A 20,196-nucleotide genomic window follows, 5' to 3' on the forward strand; every position below is an offset into this window, starting at 1 on the left:
CTCTCTCTCAAATCGGAGAGTCTGTGTTGTTCCAGCAAATCCTCCCAAAGCAACATAAACGCTCTGCTAGCAAAACAGTGCATGTTTTGGGTGTTTCCCTAATGCCAAACATCTGACTCAAATAAGTGGGTGATTTATTCACTTGATGGCATACAGAGGAGGTCATGCAATAGTTTGAATAAGGCATTCTGGAACAGAGACATTAAAATATGCAGGACATATATGAACTCATTTGCATTGATATTCACTGAGTTCCCTGTTCTCTCTGTGTTTCTCCAGGTGATGTGGTAGTGGGAGAGACTGGAGGGTCCGTGAACCTCGGGGGTTCCTGGCAACGAGGCAGTAATGCTTGGGGTCTCCGTGGTCTCTTCCCCGTGTCATGTGTGAAGGAGCTGAACCTCTCGGGTCGATCGAGGCAGCTGTCTGAGCGCTCAGCTCAGGCGCAGGCTCTGGAGCTCCCACCCTACGCTCTGGGCCAGGCCCGGGCTCTTATGAGCCTCCATGCACAGCTCAATGAAGAGCTGGACTTCCGCGAAGGCGACTTGATCATCATCACAGGACTTCCTGAGCCTGGCTGGTTTCAGGGGGAGCTAGAGGGCCAAAGGGGAATATTCCCAGAGGGCTTTGTTGAGCTCCTGGGCCCTCTACGGTCTCCTCAAGTCCCGGATGACGGCCAGTATTTAAATGAAGACAGTCAGGAGTTAATTTACAAGGATGCTTATGATGCTGGAGAGGGGACTGAAGAGGAAGTCATGGAAGAAGGGGAGGTTTTTCTAGATCAAGAAGAAGAACAACAGCAGGAAGCTATCATAGAGGAAGAGCATGAGGAGGAGGAAGAGGAGGACGGTCTCTATGGAGTTGCGCTGTATGAGTTTCGGGCCATAGAGTCTGGCGAGTTGGACTTCAACGTGGGAGATCGCATTCGCATTGTGAGCACTTTGGAAGACGGTTGGCTGGAGGGGGAACTGCGAGGGCAGAGGGGAATCTTTCCTCATCGTTTCGTCAAAATGGAAGGAAATGAGCAGAAAACTGCAGAGGAGAAACATGCTGAAGAAGAGAAAGACGATGACGAAAACTCCAACCACATAAGTCCCAATGGGTCTGAACATGTGCCTGAATCGAGGGTGTATGAGGACCACACCGTCTGGGACTTGGACTACTTTGAGAAGACCCAAGAACAAAGCTTAGTGCATGACCATAGCAGAGCTACGGCTCAAGCTGGAACCGTAGAGCAGAATGAAATGAACAGAAGACCTGAGTCGCAGCCGCATAGATCTACCCCCCCACCTAACAGGCCACCTGAGAGACCCAGATCTACTCCCCCAGCGAGGCCCAGACTACCTCCTCGGCCGAGCCTACCTCCACACCGCTCTGGGCTTCAGGTTAGCCCAAAGTCCAATGGAAACCAGCCCAACTATACCAACAAAAACCGTCGACCACTACAACCTAAACGAACTCAGAGCCTTAATAACTGTGCGCCTGGTTGGTCAAAAGACAAAATGCATCTCCAAAGACCACCAGCAGAAATTTCCACCACCAATAACAGATCGCACAGTCTTTCCCACACATTAAATACCATCACAGAAGGTAATAAACAACAAAGACTCACTCGCCATGCCAGTATGAGTGATGCTGACATGACGCATAGTGCTGTGTCTCATTACCAAAATAAAACACGAGGCCCTAACGGGACACTCCCAACATCCATCACCTTGGAAGCTCTGGCAACTTCAGCCAGTGACCTAGAAGCCAAGCTGTCCCAGCAGCTTTTTGAGTTTGAGAAAAGCTTGACCTCTTCTTACAGCGACACCAATGTGAGCTCTGCTGCATTTAGGGACGCTTCGCCCTCGGCTGACCTGAACCAGCAATCCCACATTTCCCGGCACTTTTCCATCCTGGGCTTCAGCAGCGAAAACGACATCATCCGAGGCTCCGCGCATTCCCCCGTCTCCAACCTTTCGCACTCCAACAACTCCTCGCTGGAGAGACGCAGAACCCTTCGCCCACCGCCTCCTCGCCCTCGGGTCCAGCGCCCGCCGCCCCCCGCCGTGTACAGACCAACTCGTCCTGCTCCGCGGCCCCCTGCTCGCTCAGCAAGACAAAACGCCTCTTCTCCAGCCGGCACGGAGCGAACAAACAGCCCCAGCTTCTGCAACCTTGAAAAAACCACCACCACCAACGACGCCGTTGAGGTTCACACTGAGTTAGGCGACCCCACGGCCACCCATGAACACGAAACCCTGCAGGACGCAGACCCAGACCTGAACAGGGAGACGGAGGCAGAAACTGAGAGGCAGAGGGAGGAGGAGGAACAGTACCAAGTGCTGCTGCGGCTTCAGGAAGTGGAGCAGGCGATGGAGGAATATGCTCGGACTGCGGAGGAGCTGAGGGCGATGTTGGAGGAGGAGGAGGAGGAGGAGACGGCGCGCATGCAGACCTTAGAGAATCTGGAGTTCTGCAACTACACGCTGGAGACCCTGGCCTTGGAGCAGCAGCATCTACAAGGTAAGGCCGAACGTTGGTTTAAGAGTCACAGAAACATCAGGACCTGTTTACTCACCTAAAGTAAATCACACATGCGTCTGTTACAGAAAACTATTGATTAGCAAACAGAATGGTGAACTCAGGGTTGCCAGATCTGGCTGACAGTTCCCAGCACAAAGCAACAGAAAACCTGCCCAGCCCAAATCTGAACTTCTAATGAAATTCATCTTGATAGCACCAGATGTAATCTCTAGCGTCCCATACGTTCATGACATTTTTGGTTGAACTTTATTATTTTGTGGCCAGAACCAAATCCCATTGAAATTTGACTCTTTGAACACGATGAGACTTGAGTTTTTTTGTGCAATTTTAAATTATGTTTCCATGGGATTTTTGTTTTACAGTACTACTACATGGTGACCTGAGGGAAGTTGCCGCCCCTTCCCACCTTCTTCAAATCAGACAAAATTGATGTCAAACGTTTGTGCCACGTTTGTGTTGCAAAAGGTTTTGTTTGTGCTGCTTTGGCCTTGAAGATAGTAATGAAAGTTTAAAGGACAAAAGGCCAACCAAAATCAAAATGAGCTTTAAACATTGATTAATATCTTCTAAACCAAAGCAGCACAAACCAACATTTTTTGCTGCACAAACCAACACAAACGTAGTCGAGTTGATTGACACCAATTTGGCTGATTTGAAGAAGGTGGGGAAGCTGGTTGACCTTTGATGACCTCTAGGAACATTACTTTATATCTTTAAAATTATAGCAGCACAAACGAAAATTTTTGCTGCACAAACGTTTGACACCAATTTAGTTTGATTTAAAGGAGAGGGGCAACTTCACTCAGGTCTACAACGTGACACTTGATTAAACCAATGACTTATCAGCGATCATGTCACAGATTTTAAACTAAATTAGCTGACAGTGTGATAACACAGCACTTTATTTTATTCTTTATTCTTAGTTTTATTCTTCTCTTCTACACAATGAGAACGACTTAGAAATAACTTTCCTCTGAATTGATGTGAAAAGCTGCCAGATTTTAACAATCCGCCCAAAGCTGTTGTTTCCTGCAAAACGTGTCCAAAATCACACTCTGCATGTGTAAATTATCTCTGTGGTTTTCATTTGACAGAATGGAGTTTACTCCGTTGGTCATTTAAGCAGCAGAAGAAATGTTTGGCTGAAAATGAAAAGAGATTTTTCTCCACGGTTTTTCCTCACTGCTGCCTGCAGGTCACAGATGCTGAAGTAAAAACGTAATATAGAAAGAATCTGAAAATGAGACCAGGTTTCCTCTTTGAGCCGTTTTCCCAAATCTCTCTGACACAAACACAGGCACAAAAATGCTATTTGTTTCCTAAAAATCCCCCCCAGACCCGTCTGTTGTTTACAATACACAGTTATTAGGGGGAAGGGAAAATAAACCTTTAGTGTCCAAATGCAGGTTGTAGGAGTCTCTAAATTTGTTTTGTGGAATAATTGGTTTAAATTTCCACAACAAAGTGGCACTAAAATCAACAGCAGTTTTTTTAAATCAAGTTTTCTTGTCAAATTAGTTTGTTTTTTAAAAAACATAATTTTCCAGAAATATCAACAAGTTTTAATGTTTTATGTTTCTTTTAAAACCTAAAAATAGAAATAAAATGGTGATGCTCTAAAAATGACAACAGATTCCCTATGGTGCTAGATATTTTGCAGAAATGGTAAGTTGTAATTTTTCAAAATGCACTGCAGCATTTGCATCTCTAATAGTTTTATTTGCCTGGACAAAATGGTTCTTTGGACAGGAAAGGCTGCAGATCTCTGGTCTAAACTGAATTGTTTTGGTTTTCACGCGGAAAATGTAGAATTTCAGCTTCTTTTGTGTATTATTTACATCCCAACAACAAAGTTTTATTTTATTTGCTGTAGTAGCAAGGAAACAACTTGGATTAGAAAACAGTATTTCTGTTTTCCCAGGCTTGCTCACCAACGCTGGGATTAATAAAAAATGTTTGAACTGGTCACGTAGCTACAGGTGCCTTGAAGGATCAGTCATCCACATACCACAGATTCCAATCATTTATGTTTCTACAGAAATCTGTACACCCTTTTCTACATACATGAAGTCTCCTGTCTTCTTTTACATTTCCTGCTTGATGTGGAAATGTGGTAAAAATTTTGTCGGGATCTGCGATTTGTGAAGTGTTTGAAATGTTGATTATAAAAGTGAGGCACAAAAGCTTAGGATCTGCATTGTGGCAGAGACACAGACTGCTTTATTTTATTTTTCGTGATCACAGATGTGTACGCATCAACAATCCTCACTGGATCTTTGTTGGGGAAACTTGTTACACTGCGTCCAAAATACCTCGGCACAAATTCACTTTCAGTGGGAGTGTTTGTCCGTGCCTCGGCTGGGTGTGTTTCTGACGTCTGAGACACAATGGAAGCTTATTGTTACAGAGCAGAGAGTAACTTAAACGCTGGGCCCTGCCTGCAGAGCTCCCTGCAGTTCAAAGTCCTCAAACGGACTGAAAACGGTGCCACACTTTGAGTTTGATTGTTGTAGTTTGAAATATAACAGCTTTGTTCACAAAGAGCAGGGAAATGTAAAATTCATTTTTAACATATGCCATCATTTTACTCAGTTTGGCAAACTATATTTGAATGAAATCGACACATCTGCCAAACAAAATAGTTGTGTTATTGGTGATATTTAGTTTGTAGGTCAAACTGTCAGGAGTTTTCATTTGAATTGTTTACAACCACATATATGGGGACATCAAAGTTTTGTTGCCGATGCGTCCAACTGACAGGATGAGAGGATAACACAACGCTGGGTTCACAAGAATGAGATTTTAGTTAATTAGCCAATTTTCTGGAAAACAATTAATCTTTTTGTTTCAATAAATAAAGATTTAACAGATTTCAAACTGTTTTAAGGTATCTCTAATTGGTGCTAAATAATTCAGTCTAGGTTTGACTAGTCTATGTGAAGCTTAATTCTACAGTTTTTGTTTGACAAAGAAAATAAATATTTGAATAGTCAAACTGTGTCTTAGAATCTATGTCCTGCGTCGTTAGCGGATAAAAAGTCACATTATGCTTACAAACTGTTCATATCTTGTCAAAGGTACCTATTTTTTCCCCTGATGTCTAGAGTTGAATGTTCACAAACTAATCGAATCAATTGACCAGTTGCTTAATGAGAATGATGGCTACGCCACTGAGTGAGAAGGAGAACAGGCACAAGGGGAGGGACCGACTGTTAAGCTGTTTTGACTTCTTTCTAAGTGTGAACAGCTCACAACGGTCAAAATAAAAGTGGAATTTGCTTCATTTGAAATGAGTGGTTCGTTACTCAAAAAGTCAAATTACGAGTCTGTGAGGTAGCAGAGTGTGATATTTCATCAAGTCCATGGAGACGAATAATTTGCATCACCACTTCAAAAAGGAACTATAAATTTAATACCCAACTTTATCATCACAACCGAGAAACAACTCAGAACTACTTCTAGTCACATTTCAAAATATAATTTTAGATTAGATAATACTTTGTAACAAAGACTGTGCTGAGAACTCAAGTTTTGGCCTTCAAAACTAAATTTAGCTGATTTGTATTTATTAAGAATAATTAACAGAATTTGAAATATTTTTTCTATTTCTAGAGACAATCCACCACCTTAACTTTGATGTTTTCACAAGGCTGCTAATGTTTCCACATCTAGCAGACCGAATTTGAAAGCTCAAAAGGATAAAGCAATCAGTCAAAACGGGCTTGGTGTGAACGCACCATTATGGCCTTCCTGTTTTCTACTGAAGTCTTTAAGTAGCAACCTGAGTCAATGACTGACATACCTCCACGCAAATAGTCAAATAGTTTCTCACTCATACTGAAAACAACCAACTTCAAGTCTTTTTTTTCCTCACTCAAGCCATCCAAACCAAATCCCCCCCCCCAAAAAAATAAAAATGTTATCAATGTGACCTGTAGGTGTAATGTGTTTACTGAATGGAAAAGTTTGCATTTTTAAATTGGCAGAAAGTTCGTCTCTGTAAGTGGATCATCTTTAACAGAGCCATGTATTATTGCTGTTCACTTCTTTTTGACTGTATTACAGTTGACGTTTCAGTGCTTTGCATTTGTTTTTTGGGCATTTGCCCTTTACCACAGGTTGCTTTCTCTTTCTCACCGCCTCTGAAACTCTGTTAACCAGTTATAGTAAAAAAAATCCTCCTCCCAAGCTTACCGCTCTGTTTCATTTTCAGGTTCGTCTCCTGAGTTTTCCACTTTTGCAGCTTTTGACCTTATCCACACCACAGCTTTTTTTTTTTTTCCACTGTTGTGTTGACCAGCTCCTGAAAAACCTCAGCTGTATTAGCAAACACAGCCACATGAAAGGAATGTTGTGTTTGACATTCCTACGGCTGAAAGGTGAACACAAGCACAGAGTTTCGGTCTCGTTGTGCTGCTGAAAGCTGAGATGCTGATCACTGATAGTTAGGCAGGTTCATTTAAAAGGAGAACAATGTGCTTTCCAGTTGTCGGTAATCTAGTTTTGCACATTCTGCCACGACAAAGTTAATGTATTTTATGAAATAGTATTGCATAATTGTGAAGTGGTTTTCTATTTTTCATTACAAACAAAAATCATTTGTAATTTGCCTTGTTGATCAATAATTTCACTGCAGGGCAGCGGTGTCGAAATCATTTTCCTTTTGGGCCAAATCAAGATCATGAATGTTCTTAAAGGGCCAGAATGCATCGATAAAACCGATTAACAAACTCTTAAGATATTAATTAACAGCTGTCTTCTTAAAATTAAACGTCTTTTCACTTTGTTCAGTCCCTCTGCGATTCTTTTTTGCAATACATTTTGTGGAGTTAGCTGGTTTGCAAAAATTTTAAAGGAGTTTTGCAATATTTACGTTTATGTCCGACGATAATCGTCACATCGACCACAGGCGAACTAAGAGCTGCAAAAGTTCAAAACACTGCCACCTACAGGAGGGAGTCAGTGGTCAGCTAAACCCAATGTTTTTCATGCTTTTTACCTTTTTTGTGGAAAATTTGCAGTTTTGCATCAGTGAGAAAAAATGTGGGACTCTGTTGATTTTACGTGAACAATCTCAGGACATTGGGAGGACTGGTTGATGTAATTTGGCACCTGGACTCTTGAGGGCCACACAAAAAGCTGTGGTGGCCAGAATTAGCCCTTGGGCCTTGAGTTTAACATATATGTCAAACTCAAGGTTTTCTTTCTCAGGGATTGCACAAAAATGGAGATATTAGTTGCGGTATGTCCCTTTTCTTCTTCTTTCCTCTCTTTCTCGTCTGTGCTCTCTTCACTCTGACCTTTAGCATCTTGGGTGGTGTTGTTTGTGTCCGGTGTGAGCATTTGCTGAGACTCCAGCTAATTATTACCTAAGAAGTTCAAAACACTTGGTATCTATTAGCCAACCATTGCTGCACTCTGAACAGGCCTTTGCAATATGAATATTGCACACACTGATACTGCGATGACGATATATTTGCGACATATTGTTCAAGAAGATCAAGGGATTTGCAAAGTTTTGAAGCACACTGTATTTCATTTTAAAATTGAATATGTGCATGCATCTTCACTTTTGCTACATTTTATATTTGCTTCTTTAGATTCTGTAAATTGTTCTATTAGTATTTAAAAGTGGTTTTGTATATATATTCGATGATAGATTGACTCGTTTTCATTTAGGAGCAACCTAATTATATTTAAGGCTGTTTGGTTTCATTACTAATTGACACTAAACGCATATGTTTATGAGCGTTGGTGTGAATTTATCTGTCTTTTAAGCGTGTTCTTTCTATTCTCACCTCTTTCAGCCAGAGTGAAAGTGGAGGGAGGGGGCAGGTTGTATTATATACTCTACCCTTATGAATAGGATCGAGTTTTTCTCACACTAAAAGATTGTGTCTCTCTGAAAGTAGGGACAGTCTCCAACAATAGCTCATTGTACGTGCCAGCAGCTACTTTTTCACCGTCTTAATCAGGCTGTGTGCTCTCAAAAACCTGCTCTCTGCACTAATTGCCTCTCCCTGATTATATTACACGCTCTTTAAATTGTTATTTTGGTAGTTTTCTACTTCCCTCTGACCAGACAGAGTTGGATTACAGCCCCAAATGTGTATTTCAAGAAAAATCTTATGGATACATTTGTCTGTAAATGATTGTCTCATCGCTGACTTGTAGGGCAAAGTCGAGCTGCAGAGATTAAGTCAAAGGTAAGGGTTGGATAAATGAGCTGCTGAGGATAACAGAAACAGAAAAGCAAATAAAATATGCAAAATTGTTCATGCTGCTAAGTGTTTTGTCCCCATAATCTATTAAAGAAACACTCCAGACACAAACTTCTGTTGGAAACACAGGTCCAAGTTGGTAGAGACGCTGGGAGGGGCTGATGGGCTAATCCTCGTCCCATGTGACTGCTCTGAATCATTAACCCAGAAGGCCCCTCCTTCAGTAACCCTACACTCGCTCCCTCCTTCCTTGATTCGCCGAGGTAGATGTGGGAGGGCAGGTTTCAATTGCACCGAGGGCTGGGAGGTGCTCTGGCCGGGCAGTCCTGCGGAGGCGAGTGAAGAGGAGACACGGGAAAACAAGTGGGAGAGTTAGAAACAATATGCTCAGCAGGTGGAGTCTCCCACGGCACCTTGTTATGGAATGCAGGATTTTGGAGAGAGAAAACAAGCCGCACTGAAGAGGAGCTCATCGGCCCTGGGTTGGCTGATTTCTGAACAAGCAGAGCCATGAAGAGCCCAGCTGTTTATGGGAACCCGGTCATGTTTGGCCCAGGGGACTGGAACCCAGCAGCTGGCGTCCCATTGAGGAGAGGGAAGAGCGTGGAGGAGCTGGGGGACGCCGGCTGGGCCAGGGAACAGGAGCGGATGGCCCATTTGCAGCACTTGCAGCAGCTACATCACATGCAGCTCCAGCAGCAACAGGTTGCTTATCCTGGATATGGAGTCCTTCCTCCCGGGCCGCCACAGGGGCCAGTTTTAGTTGCAAGCCCGGTTCCACCTGGACATATGCCAGTGCCTGGTGGGATGATGGTTCCAGTTGGTGTGCCAACACCGTCTCCAGGACATGTTCAAGCTCCGTGGCCGGCCCAAGTTGGACAAGCCAATGTCTTCCACCAGCAGGCACCTCTGGGCCACGATGTTTACTTCCACCCTCGGTCAGAAGACGGTCACCTGGACCTGAGGATTTCTGAATGGAAGGGAAAACATTGTTTTTACCAAGGCCCGGAGGACGAGTACAACCTCCAGAACAACGTTCCTCAAGAAAGGGACAGAAATGACATGAGGACTCATGAAGGTTATGGACAAATGGAGGACAGGGATGGAAGGGATGACTGGGATAGAGAAGATGAATATTACTCTGAACGGTACGACCACAGGAGGCAGAGAGACTCTGAAGAGTACAATTACAGGGACAGAAACAGGGATAGGTATCGTTATGACAGGAAATACAAAGACCAGTATGAAGAAAGGGGAGAAAGGTATTATGACACAAGGAAACATCGTAGAGAAGATGATAGGTACAGCAATCAATATGAAGACTACCATGATCGCAAAGACAAATACGCCCACAGAGACAATCAGTGGGACAGAGATTACTGTGAAGACCGGCATCGGGATTATTATGACTCCAAGGACAGATATCGCTCCAGAGAAAAAGATCATTACCGGCACAGAGAGGAGGACCGTTACTACGAAGAACAAAAATCCAGGAACGGTCGCTCTGACCGCTATGCAGAGGATCGATACGAACGACGGGATCATGACTATAAACACCGGGATGACTACGACCGGAGAGGAGAGGAAGCACAGAGAAGTAAACGAAGGACCCAGTATGACTCTGAGCCTGAGGAGCGCTGGGAATACAGGGAGAGGAATCGCAACTACAGATCCAGGGATTCAGGAGATGAACGAGACAGCAGACGAAGGGAATACGAAACAAGAGAGGACAATGACTACTACGACCAGAAATATGAGGACCGGTATGAGTCCAGAGAAGAGGAGCGTCCCCACCATCGGGCCAGAGAGAGATTCAGAAATCTGCGTTCAGTATCTGTGGATCCTGATTATGAGGAGTATCCTGCAAAAGACCGCTGGACACACTGCGAAAAATGGGTTGAGCAGCAGAATGAGAAGCTTGCACGTGGAGAAATACAGTCCTTTGAGGATCCCATCATGTACTGTCACAGCGACGAGCAGGAAAGGGGGTACGAGTCGAACACTGGCAACAACGGCTCAAAAAAGAATCAGAAGCCCGTATATGTGGGGTCGCTGGACAGGAACAGCTTCTACAGGAAGACGGCGCCGAGCTCCCTGCGAAAGTCGCCGTTCGCCACCACCAGGAGACAAAAGCAAGGTAAACACAAGGATGTTGTCATGTGAGAGAAGGTGATCCACATCCTGTATTTGCACAACATGTTGGGCACTTGTGTGGATGAGGTCATTTGTATAACTTAAGTCTGACACCTTTATAAAGCATATAAGGTAAACCTTGAGATGGAAATTTAGAGGGGGAATTCTGAGACAGAAGCCAGATGAAGATTCCCAACTAAGAAAAACAGAACAGGCGAGTTTGACAGTCACTCTCCTGTCCTTGGTGACCTCCAGATGTGCTCCTCTAATCAATGCCGGGGGGCTTCAGAGTGCTGACAGGCCACGCTCACCATAGAGGCACTCAGAAAAGGTGTGTGTGTGTGTGTGTGTGAGAGAGAGAGTATCGTGTATCTCAGTAGAAAGTGAGCTGTCAGGTATTTTGCAAGAACCTACAGAACAGGTTTGGTGGGTTCTCAGTTTTTGTTTTCTCTGTCATCCTCTGCATCTGTGGGTTTCCACCTTACTGTCGTTCTCCGAATAACTTGGGCTGTGTGTGCGCTCGCAACTAGTATGTTTGGTTTCTGCACGCCTGAATGGTCACTCTTTTATTTTATTACCTTTAGTTTTCAGAAAGACTCCCTGAAAACTAGCTCTACACAGCAACGGATTGCAAATTGTGCCCATTTTACACACATGTGGTGCTAAATTTGGCTCTTTGAACCCAAAGTTACTGGGAATTGTTTGTTGTTAGGCTGTGACTCGGAGTCCAAACATTGTGACACATAAAGCTGTCAGCTGTCACAAACGTCTGCTGCCCTTGATATTCCTGTCCCAGACAGTTGGGGCTGTGGACATGCATCCTTTAAGCATTTTTTACTTCAGTTTATTTAAACATTTCATTCTGTTGAGACTTTTTCTTCTTGCCAAAGCCAAACTTCATATTTGGTGTCAGCAAGTCCTCAACAGCCTTCCTGTGCTATTCAAGTTTTAAGTAAAAGTATTAAAAATAAAAAAAGAAGCACCTTTAAGCTACTACTTTGTTGGTATTTTAATTCAGCTTCACACCTGCCATCAATTACATACAATCTGATGAACCAAGAGCTCAACTGAAAGAGCTTAATATGCCCAAGATGTGAAAATAGTTTCCCTTTTCCTCTATATATCTGGGTTATACACTAGGATTGAAAGACATAAGCATTTTTTTCCAAAGAAAACATCCAGGTTTGTCTAAAATGCCCTTGAACTTGGTGAGAGAAGATGCTGTGGTCTAATAAAACCAAACTTGAGTGAAGTGAAATAATCTGGCAAAGGAACTGGCACTTTTTCATCAATACTGTGGAGTTATTGACTTAAAACAAACTCCTATGTCTTGTAGAAAAGTTATCTATAAGCCAGTTTTGTCTCATTTCAAGTATACTAAGAAATGTGCACTAAAAAGTGGACCTGAAATACTTGGTACGATTTTGTGTTTTTGGAGTGTGGGGGTGGAAGCATCATGTTGCGAGTTTTTTTAGTTTTTAAGATGAAAAGTATCGTTTCCTAATAAATACTGATAAATATATAAACATGCTAACGTATAAAACACTCAGTTTTGACTGATGATTTTCACTGTGTGTGATAGAAAGATGAGAATGAAGATGGATTTTATGTTAGAGCATCATAGTGAGATTAAGCGTACCTGACGCTTTTCTACTGTTCAGTAAAAACAGGAAAACAATGTTTGACATTCAAGTTTGGGATTAAATCTTCGTTTTGGTAATGGCAAACTACAAACACTGGACTTACTCCAAACAGGATAAGATTGAAATGTTAGAAAACATTTCTCTTTTCCTTGGATTTGGGTAAAGAAATTGCGACCAAACCATCACAGGAAGGTTTGCAGTGTGGGATTGTTTCATGACGAGTTGGACAAAGACAAAGGAGCTCTTCCTTGGATCACATTGTTGTGTCTGAGATGAAGCAGGTGGCGCCCCATGACCCCCTCCCCCAGTTACCTAGAAGCCCTCTCAAGCTACACACACACACACACACACACACACACGCACACACACACACACACACATACTCTTTCAAGGAGTCTAAGTACTAATCCGTAGCGTCAGCATGGTGAGTGGATGGTGGGGGTCTGTCTGGTGCCTGGCGGTGTCCAGCACTGACCTGACTCCCTCGCTGCAGCACGAGTGTGTTTGTGTATATATATATATATATATATATATATATGTGTGTGTGTGTGTGTGCACTAGTTAGGCCTTGGGAGGCTTAATTTGAGAGCTGACGGCATCTTTCAGATCGCACAGAGGCGTGTGCGCCTGCCTGTGCAGTGTCTTGTCATCCGTTAATCTTGTTAAACTGTTGCAGCTCAGTCAGGGGTTTGCTCTTAAATTGTAGAGCAAATAACATCAGACCATCCTGTTGCAGGACTTGTTGGGCTTAAAGTGACATTGAAGTGATGTTGGAGGCTTTTATCTTTTACCCTGCATGTTTTCCCTGTTGAATCTTGCATCAGTTTAGTTTAATTAATGTTACAAATTTGAATACATGTGCTGCTTTTGCAGGTTTTAAAACATATTTACACAGTTGCTTAAAAAACGTGCAAGCATTTTCCATAAAGGTCAATGCAATATGTTGCAATTGCACAAGTGAACTGTTCCTCTCCAAACATGACGGTTAATAATTTTCCTCCTGTTAGTTATGAATGTCTTCTCCATTCATTTTAACTTGTTGAATTTGTTTTAAAGTAAGGATTTTATCGATTGACTTTTTGTGCACTGGCAGAGTTTGAGGCACCTTTGTGTGATTAATGTGTCGTCATCCGTCCGTGATCCAGCAGCTAGTGCCGTGTTATCTGCTGTAATCCCGGGTTAGTTGCTGCCATCGGTGGGCAGCAGGCAGGTGGGGTTGGTGAGCTAAGACAGGAAATCTGAGGATAAAATCTCAAATCGTCTGACAACGTTGCTTTAAGGACGCCTTATCTCACTGATGACTGGCAGAAAGTAATTCACATTACTCACGTCTGGATGAGTCACACATGATTTCATTTATGCTTTTCCGTCTTAGTTGTGAGCTTTACTGCAAGTGTTTATTTAGATTTTTGGGGCTTTTATCAGAAGAGACCAGATTTAAATATTTTTAGAAAAGTGAAGTTTTCTGCATGGAGAGTTTGCAGGTTTTCCTTCAACATGTTCAAAGACAAAGATTTAGACCCTCTAAGCTGTCAGAAATAGAAACCAGCCATATTAAAGGTCAAAGGTTGGCCTCGTCTGAGTAAATTAAAATAATATTTAATTAGTTATGATCAAATCCAGTTCAGATTTATTATAAAATATGTGAAATGGTCGGCAGGAACGGCCAACGTTGATGCCAGTCACAGTATTTTTTCCAGATAATGTTTTTCTTTTCAGAAAAGTAGTGAAAGCTTCTTAAATACTTTTTTAACCCAACGTAGTTATCGACCTTATTTACTCAAGAACTACTTCCTTTCTAATTTCAAATTAAGAGTCTTAAATATAAATCGAGGATGAAGCTCATAATTATTATAGCTCATAATCATAATTAACTAAATGTATTCGTTGATTGTAAAGCAACCATAAAATATTTTTATTTTGTGGGAAAATAAAAATAAATCTAGCAAAATAAGTCAACAATATGTGAATAAAAAGCTACATTTGTTTTCCACAGAAAAACTTTGCTTTAGAGTTTAATTTAGAAGAAGCTATTTTATTAGAGCTGTGATGCCACTTCTAAACATTCAGGTATGTTCCTATTTTTGATCATTTCTCCTGTTATAAATTCAAGTAAACGCCATATGAACCTAATGTTTATTTCCAATGTCTCTGCATGCAAACTCTGGCTCTAATGTTTCCTTCGTCCTTTATTACATGACTGGAAACAGCATCAACAATCCTGATGTTATCTGTAATTTATTAAGGTTACATGGAAAACATTCAGCACAGAAAGCCTGTGAACTTGTCCCTTAGTGACTAGTTTTATATAGATAAGGAAACGTTCACACAGTTGGTTAATTTAGGTCAGTTCTACTTACAGGTAAGTTATATAAGTTATACGATCTTAGCAAATCAACCCGGTGTCAAAATTCACACAATTGTTTTTCTCATTCACATTATTTATTGTCACTAGAGAAGCAGGAACGTTGTTGTAGCTAAAGTTTCTTATGCTGTTTGAAATTTCTCCTGGACTGACATTTATTATAAAAAGAATTTCATTTGATCCAATGATGTTTATATAAGAGAAAAAGAAACATTTATTTTGATTTTGATGCGTAAAAACTGGAAGAAGCAGCCACTAAATAAGTTGATGGGCAACTAAATTAGCTTATTAGAAAGAACATTGTATTAATTTGTGACACTGGTTTGTTTTCTGACCAGGTAACTAGCCTGCAGTCTGCTGCTTGTTGCTCTTAGTGAGTTTACAGCAAAATTAGCTCAGTAACCAAGAGAAGGAGTTGGTGCTATTTTTCCTTAACTTCCTAGTTGTTCTTGCTGTATTTGTTGAGATATAAAGATTTATTTTTTTATCCAGTTATTTGGAGTTGCTGTTTTTTATTGTGCTTCTTCCTGCACATTTAAAATAAAAGGAATTCTGATTGTGAAGTGTTCAGCAACATGTTGGGGAGGGGCAGTGCTGGGTTACTGTATGTTCCTGTCAGACAAAACATTTTTTCAGATTTGAAAATGTAACATTTTGATTAGCTGAACTTGTTACTGACCAGCGTATTTGTCACATTTAGAGGAGGAACTTATGACTTTATTTCAACTGTAGCTTTTTTTAAAAAAAATTAGTTTCAAATTGATTAGTTAATTTGTTGTTAATCTGATTTTCAGTGATGTACAATTGATATTTTTGTCTTTTCTTTAGCAAGGTAGTTAATATATATTCTTGTGTTTAGAAAGGAAAACTAATTGTGATTTGAAATAAGGAGAGGAGGAAACTGACAGCAAAAGATTTTATAGAAGCTGATAAAGCCTGAAGGGATGCGTCTGTCTCTACTTGTCCAGCAATCAGGAACTGATCAAATCTGACATGTTTATTCAGCTCCAGCTGTTCTTACACAGCTTGTACTGCAGGTATTTTTCCCACAAGTAAAATGAGAACATGCTTAGCTGTTTCTGTAAACCTGCACCACTTCAGGACTTCTGGAGAAAATAAGCAAAATCAAAGATTTGTGATTGATTTCCAGTGCCCCATTTTTTATTGATTTCTGTTTCTCTTTAAGAACAATAATTAAAAACATTGTGTATATTTTTTTCTTATCTAATTATTAAAGTCCACAGTTGCACCAAATATTTCCCTTTTACACCTAAAAGAAACTAAAAAAAGTATGAAATTATCAAAACTGCAAAAGTACGAAATGGCAACGACAAAACTCCACTAAAAGTCTGATTATTTGTTGTACAAAATGACGAATTTTGAGTCTTTTTCCTTCAGTGACAACTTACACACTGAAGAGTGTTGCTGTTAGTGCAACCTGCTCATGTATGGAGATGCTGAGATGAGAAAAAGAATGGATGAAAACCTTAAGTGACTTGTGCTCAGATGCATAACAACGGTGGAACTGTCTCCACTGTGTCATATTAAGTCGCAGTCCTGAGTCACTTGTGGGGCCTAAAAGATTAAAGATCCTCCTTGTTGTCTTTATTTCCAAGACGTTGCAGCTTCCTTGGTATTAGGAGGCCCAACTTTTAGCTCCCTCTGTAAATATGCAAAACTGATGGTCTCTTGAAGTAATTGCATATTGTTCATCGTCAAATAATGCGAACCTGTAAGCTTCAAAGAAGTAAGCGATCCCAGCCTTTAAACGCTGTTTGGATCAAGTGTTGCAGCATTTGAATAATTCAGGGTGGTAATTAAATCGCAGCGTCGTCCACTTGAGAAAATCTCATCTTAAACACCCCATGGGTCATGTGAAAGCCCTGCTTTTATAGAGTTTGGCTTCAACACTGGTTATAGCGCCTTGCAAAATTAAATTTTAGTTGGAGGAAACTGAGTGAAATGAGGATGAATATAAATGCATGCCACACTTTTAAAACTTTTATTTGCAAGAAAGTATAAACTCTCCTCACATTTCACAGTTTTGTGCGACTTTGTGTTTGTCGCAAAAAACTTGGAAGTTTGTTTTTGTAGCTGAAGATTTTGAAAAGAACTGGATTTTGTTGGAGGAAGCTGAGGATGAGGATGAATATAAATGCATGCCACACTTTTAAGATTTTTATTTGTAAAATAAACAAACTTTACAAACCATAAATTCTCCTCACATTTCATAATTTAGTGCTACTTTATTTGTTTATCACAAAAGGCTTAGAAGTTGTAGCTTCACAAGATTGAAAAAGAACTGGATTTTGGTTAGAGGACACTGAGTAAAAAGAGGCTAAATATAAATGCATGCCACACTTTTAAGATTTTTATTCAGAAAAAACAAAAACTACAAATTATCCCCACATTTCTTAGTTTAGTGCTACTGTGCGTTTGCTTATCTAAAAAAAAACTTGAAAGTTGTTATAGATTAAAACTATTTTTAAAAGAACTGGATTTAGTAGGAGGAAACCGAGTAAAATGAGATTGAATACAAATGCCTGCCACACTTTTAAGATTTTTATTTGCATAAAACTTTGAAAACTATAAATTCTCCTCACAGTTTAGTGGTGATTTGTGTTTATTTATCAGAAGAACTTGACAAGACTAAAGAAGAATACAACATGTTTGCATCCTGAGCCCAGGGGTAAACGTTAGAAACTGGTTCCTGGGAAGTTTCGCATAGGAGCAGGAATGTGACCCTTTGGCATCTGACCCTAAAAGAGAAAAACAGGACAGTTTGCCACTAGACAAACTCTGCTGTCAACAGACCTGCCTCCTAAAACGGTCATGATTCAGTCTGGACAATAGCAAGAGGATTTATTTAAGTAGATTCTCTTTATTTTCCTGAGATGATTGCAGAGCAAGATGGGATTTATTGTTCCAGTCGTCTGCAGGGAAATGACACGAACATCTACTTCCAAAAACACATTCATAAATTCTGCACTGATTTATTATTTTTTTATTTTACCTGTCAGTCTTGGGAACCATTTGGACCGCATCATGTACTGGCTGCATGCCGCGGCTTGCAGGTTCTTATGAAAACCAGTTTGGATGCGTCGGCATCATGTTTGGGCTTATTTTTCCAACCAGCTTCTGGTCTCGGCCGAGTTTCCCAGCGGGATCTTTTGGGAGAAAGCCGCTCCCAGCTTCCACACCCCTCAAACCCGATAGGAGGAGGGCCCCTGCTTTCCCCCCCGTTACCGCGGCAACCGTGTGCACACTGCAGTGAACTTTGGAGCAGAACTCACACAGGCACTTTTTGTCTCGTGACCTTAGAGAGTCGCATGCGGGCCAAACGTTTGATTCTGCAGCAGGTCGACTGCAGAGAAGCACGAAACTTTAGCGTTAGACGACAGAAATGAGATTATTTGGATTGGTTTAGCTTTAAAAGTGATAAAAATTTATGTTTAGGTGTATTTTTAGCAGGAGAACTTGGTGGTGGGGATCAGGGGGGGTAAGTTTAATAACTTTTTCCTAATTGTGATGGAGTTCAGTCTGTCAGGTGACGGCAGCTTGTGAAACACGAAACGGCTCGATCCGAGGACTGGACTGGACTGGATCAAACCTGGCTCAATAAGGTCCAGAAAACTTCCTGTGATGCCTGATGATGGTTCTTTATCACAACTACAAGCATTCAGAATAACAGTAATAACAATAATTCTCCTAAAAATGTGTATCTTAGATAAGTAAAACCGTGAATAAATCTCTTTAAGGAAAGGTAAAGGTAATTTTATTTATACAGCACATTTTCAGCAACAAGGCAATTCAACGTGCTTTACATGAATTAAAAGGAAATACAAACAAAATAACAAACTAAAGGAAAAAGCAAAAGAAGAAAAATAATCTAACGTTGATCTAAAGTATGTAAACTAGGTGCTCCTGGTCAGGGTTGCTAAGTTTCCTCTGGTTTAATTCTATTTCTGGGCTGTATAATGTTGATCTAAATAGTGCGTACTCCACAATTTCTAATATTACTAATAAACTAAAATAATCATTTTCTGGGTTAAATAGAGAGTACTCCACAGTTTGTAACAAAATAAAACAAAAAAGAGGAAAGGGCACATTGGGGCAGATGGCAACATTCAGACAAAACAAAGACATGAGTGAAGGCGGTGACATCTTGGGGTCATGAAACCATGTTGCTCAGCCTCTCGGCAGAAGTCTGATGACATGTTATCGAGGAATGATGTCCTTAGGAGTGCTCAGATCCACAGCTGCATCATTACTGATATAAATTTGTTATAAAAGTATTACTGATTTCACTTTAAAAATTAGATAACTTTATGTTATTAAAGGTAAAGTTTAAACAGTAATAATTTCTTGGTTAATGTCAAGTTGTCATAACAAAGACATTTTGAATAATGTCAACTTTGTATTAAAAGTGTCATAATTTACCGAATGACACTTTATGACAACATTCATAAATATTCATGAAGGCTTATTCATGTTCATGACAGGTGTTATGACAGTGTCATGACAGTCTTATTCACCCCCCTTCAAATAAAGTGTTGCCAACTAAAATAATAGTATTAGAGATAAAATATATCCAGTGGATTATGAGAATGGTTTTATCATGGTTGGTCACTAAAAATAAAATCAGATCTTCTGAGGTTCATATAATCTACCCAAGGTTATCAACATTTTAATCCAATAAAAATCTTGTCTGAAATTGGTTTTAGACTGATGTTTTCCATTAAACTACTGAATAATTCTGCTTTAAACATCTTGGATAGTTTTGTGGATCCTTCAGACTGTTGGAAGCTTCTTCTGGTTCCTGTTTGTATTGTTTTCATGCTTTGATCAATCAAGACGTTGAATGAAGCAAACAGAACGATGGATCCTGCTACTGAAGTCTGTGTCCGGGTCTTAGCGTTGTCCTCCCTGGTGTGTGTTTGTGTGTATTGATGGAGGGATCCCATCCATTCTCATGGTAATTGGACCTCTGGCGTTTTTAAACTTTAAATCCGATCACAGGACGGGTGATGGTGTTGATTTTAGAGCAGCAGGTGGGCGGAAATTCACTTTTCTCTCTCTGAGAAACAAGAAACAGTGAAGGTAATATCAGATATTTCTTAATCATATTTACCTTCAACAAAAATGATTTAACATTTACCTTAAATCCCAGTGAGCAATAAGTTCCTGCTGATAACCAGAGTTTAGTTTCTGATAAAGCCTTGATGACTTGTGCCGATCCACCAGGTGTGACAACCAGGTGAGTCAAGCTTCGTGTCAGAGGAGCTGCTGTTTTTTTTTCTGTCTTGCG

At 40.8% G+C, this 20,196-nt stretch overlaps 1 protein-coding gene across 3 annotated transcripts in view; it reads left to right on the forward strand.

Annotated features, from left to right (window-relative positions):
• The window catches only part of dnmbp (dynamin binding protein), a 59,923-nt gene that overhangs the window by 24,590 nt on the left and 15,137 nt on the right, over positions 1 to 20,196 (forward strand). For 2 of the 3 annotated variants that reach the window (XM_088000952.1, XM_088000951.1), the window contains exon 4: positions 280 to 2,505. In XM_088000952.1, coding sequence (XP_087857078.1) covers positions 280 to 2,505 — 2,226 coding nt within the window. Of the gene's footprint in view, positions 1 to 279; positions 2,506 to 9,051; positions 10,885 to 20,196 lie in introns of those variants that run through there. The other variant, XM_088000953.1, reaches the window with a different exon arrangement.

This window comes from Poecilia mexicana, unplaced genomic scaffold (genome assembly GCF_051168715.1).
Source record: "Poecilia mexicana isolate PSO_F unplaced genomic scaffold, ASM5116871v1 scaffold_19, whole genome shotgun sequence".
Lineage (NCBI taxonomy): Eukaryota > Metazoa > Chordata > Actinopteri > Cyprinodontiformes > Poeciliidae > Poecilia > Poecilia mexicana.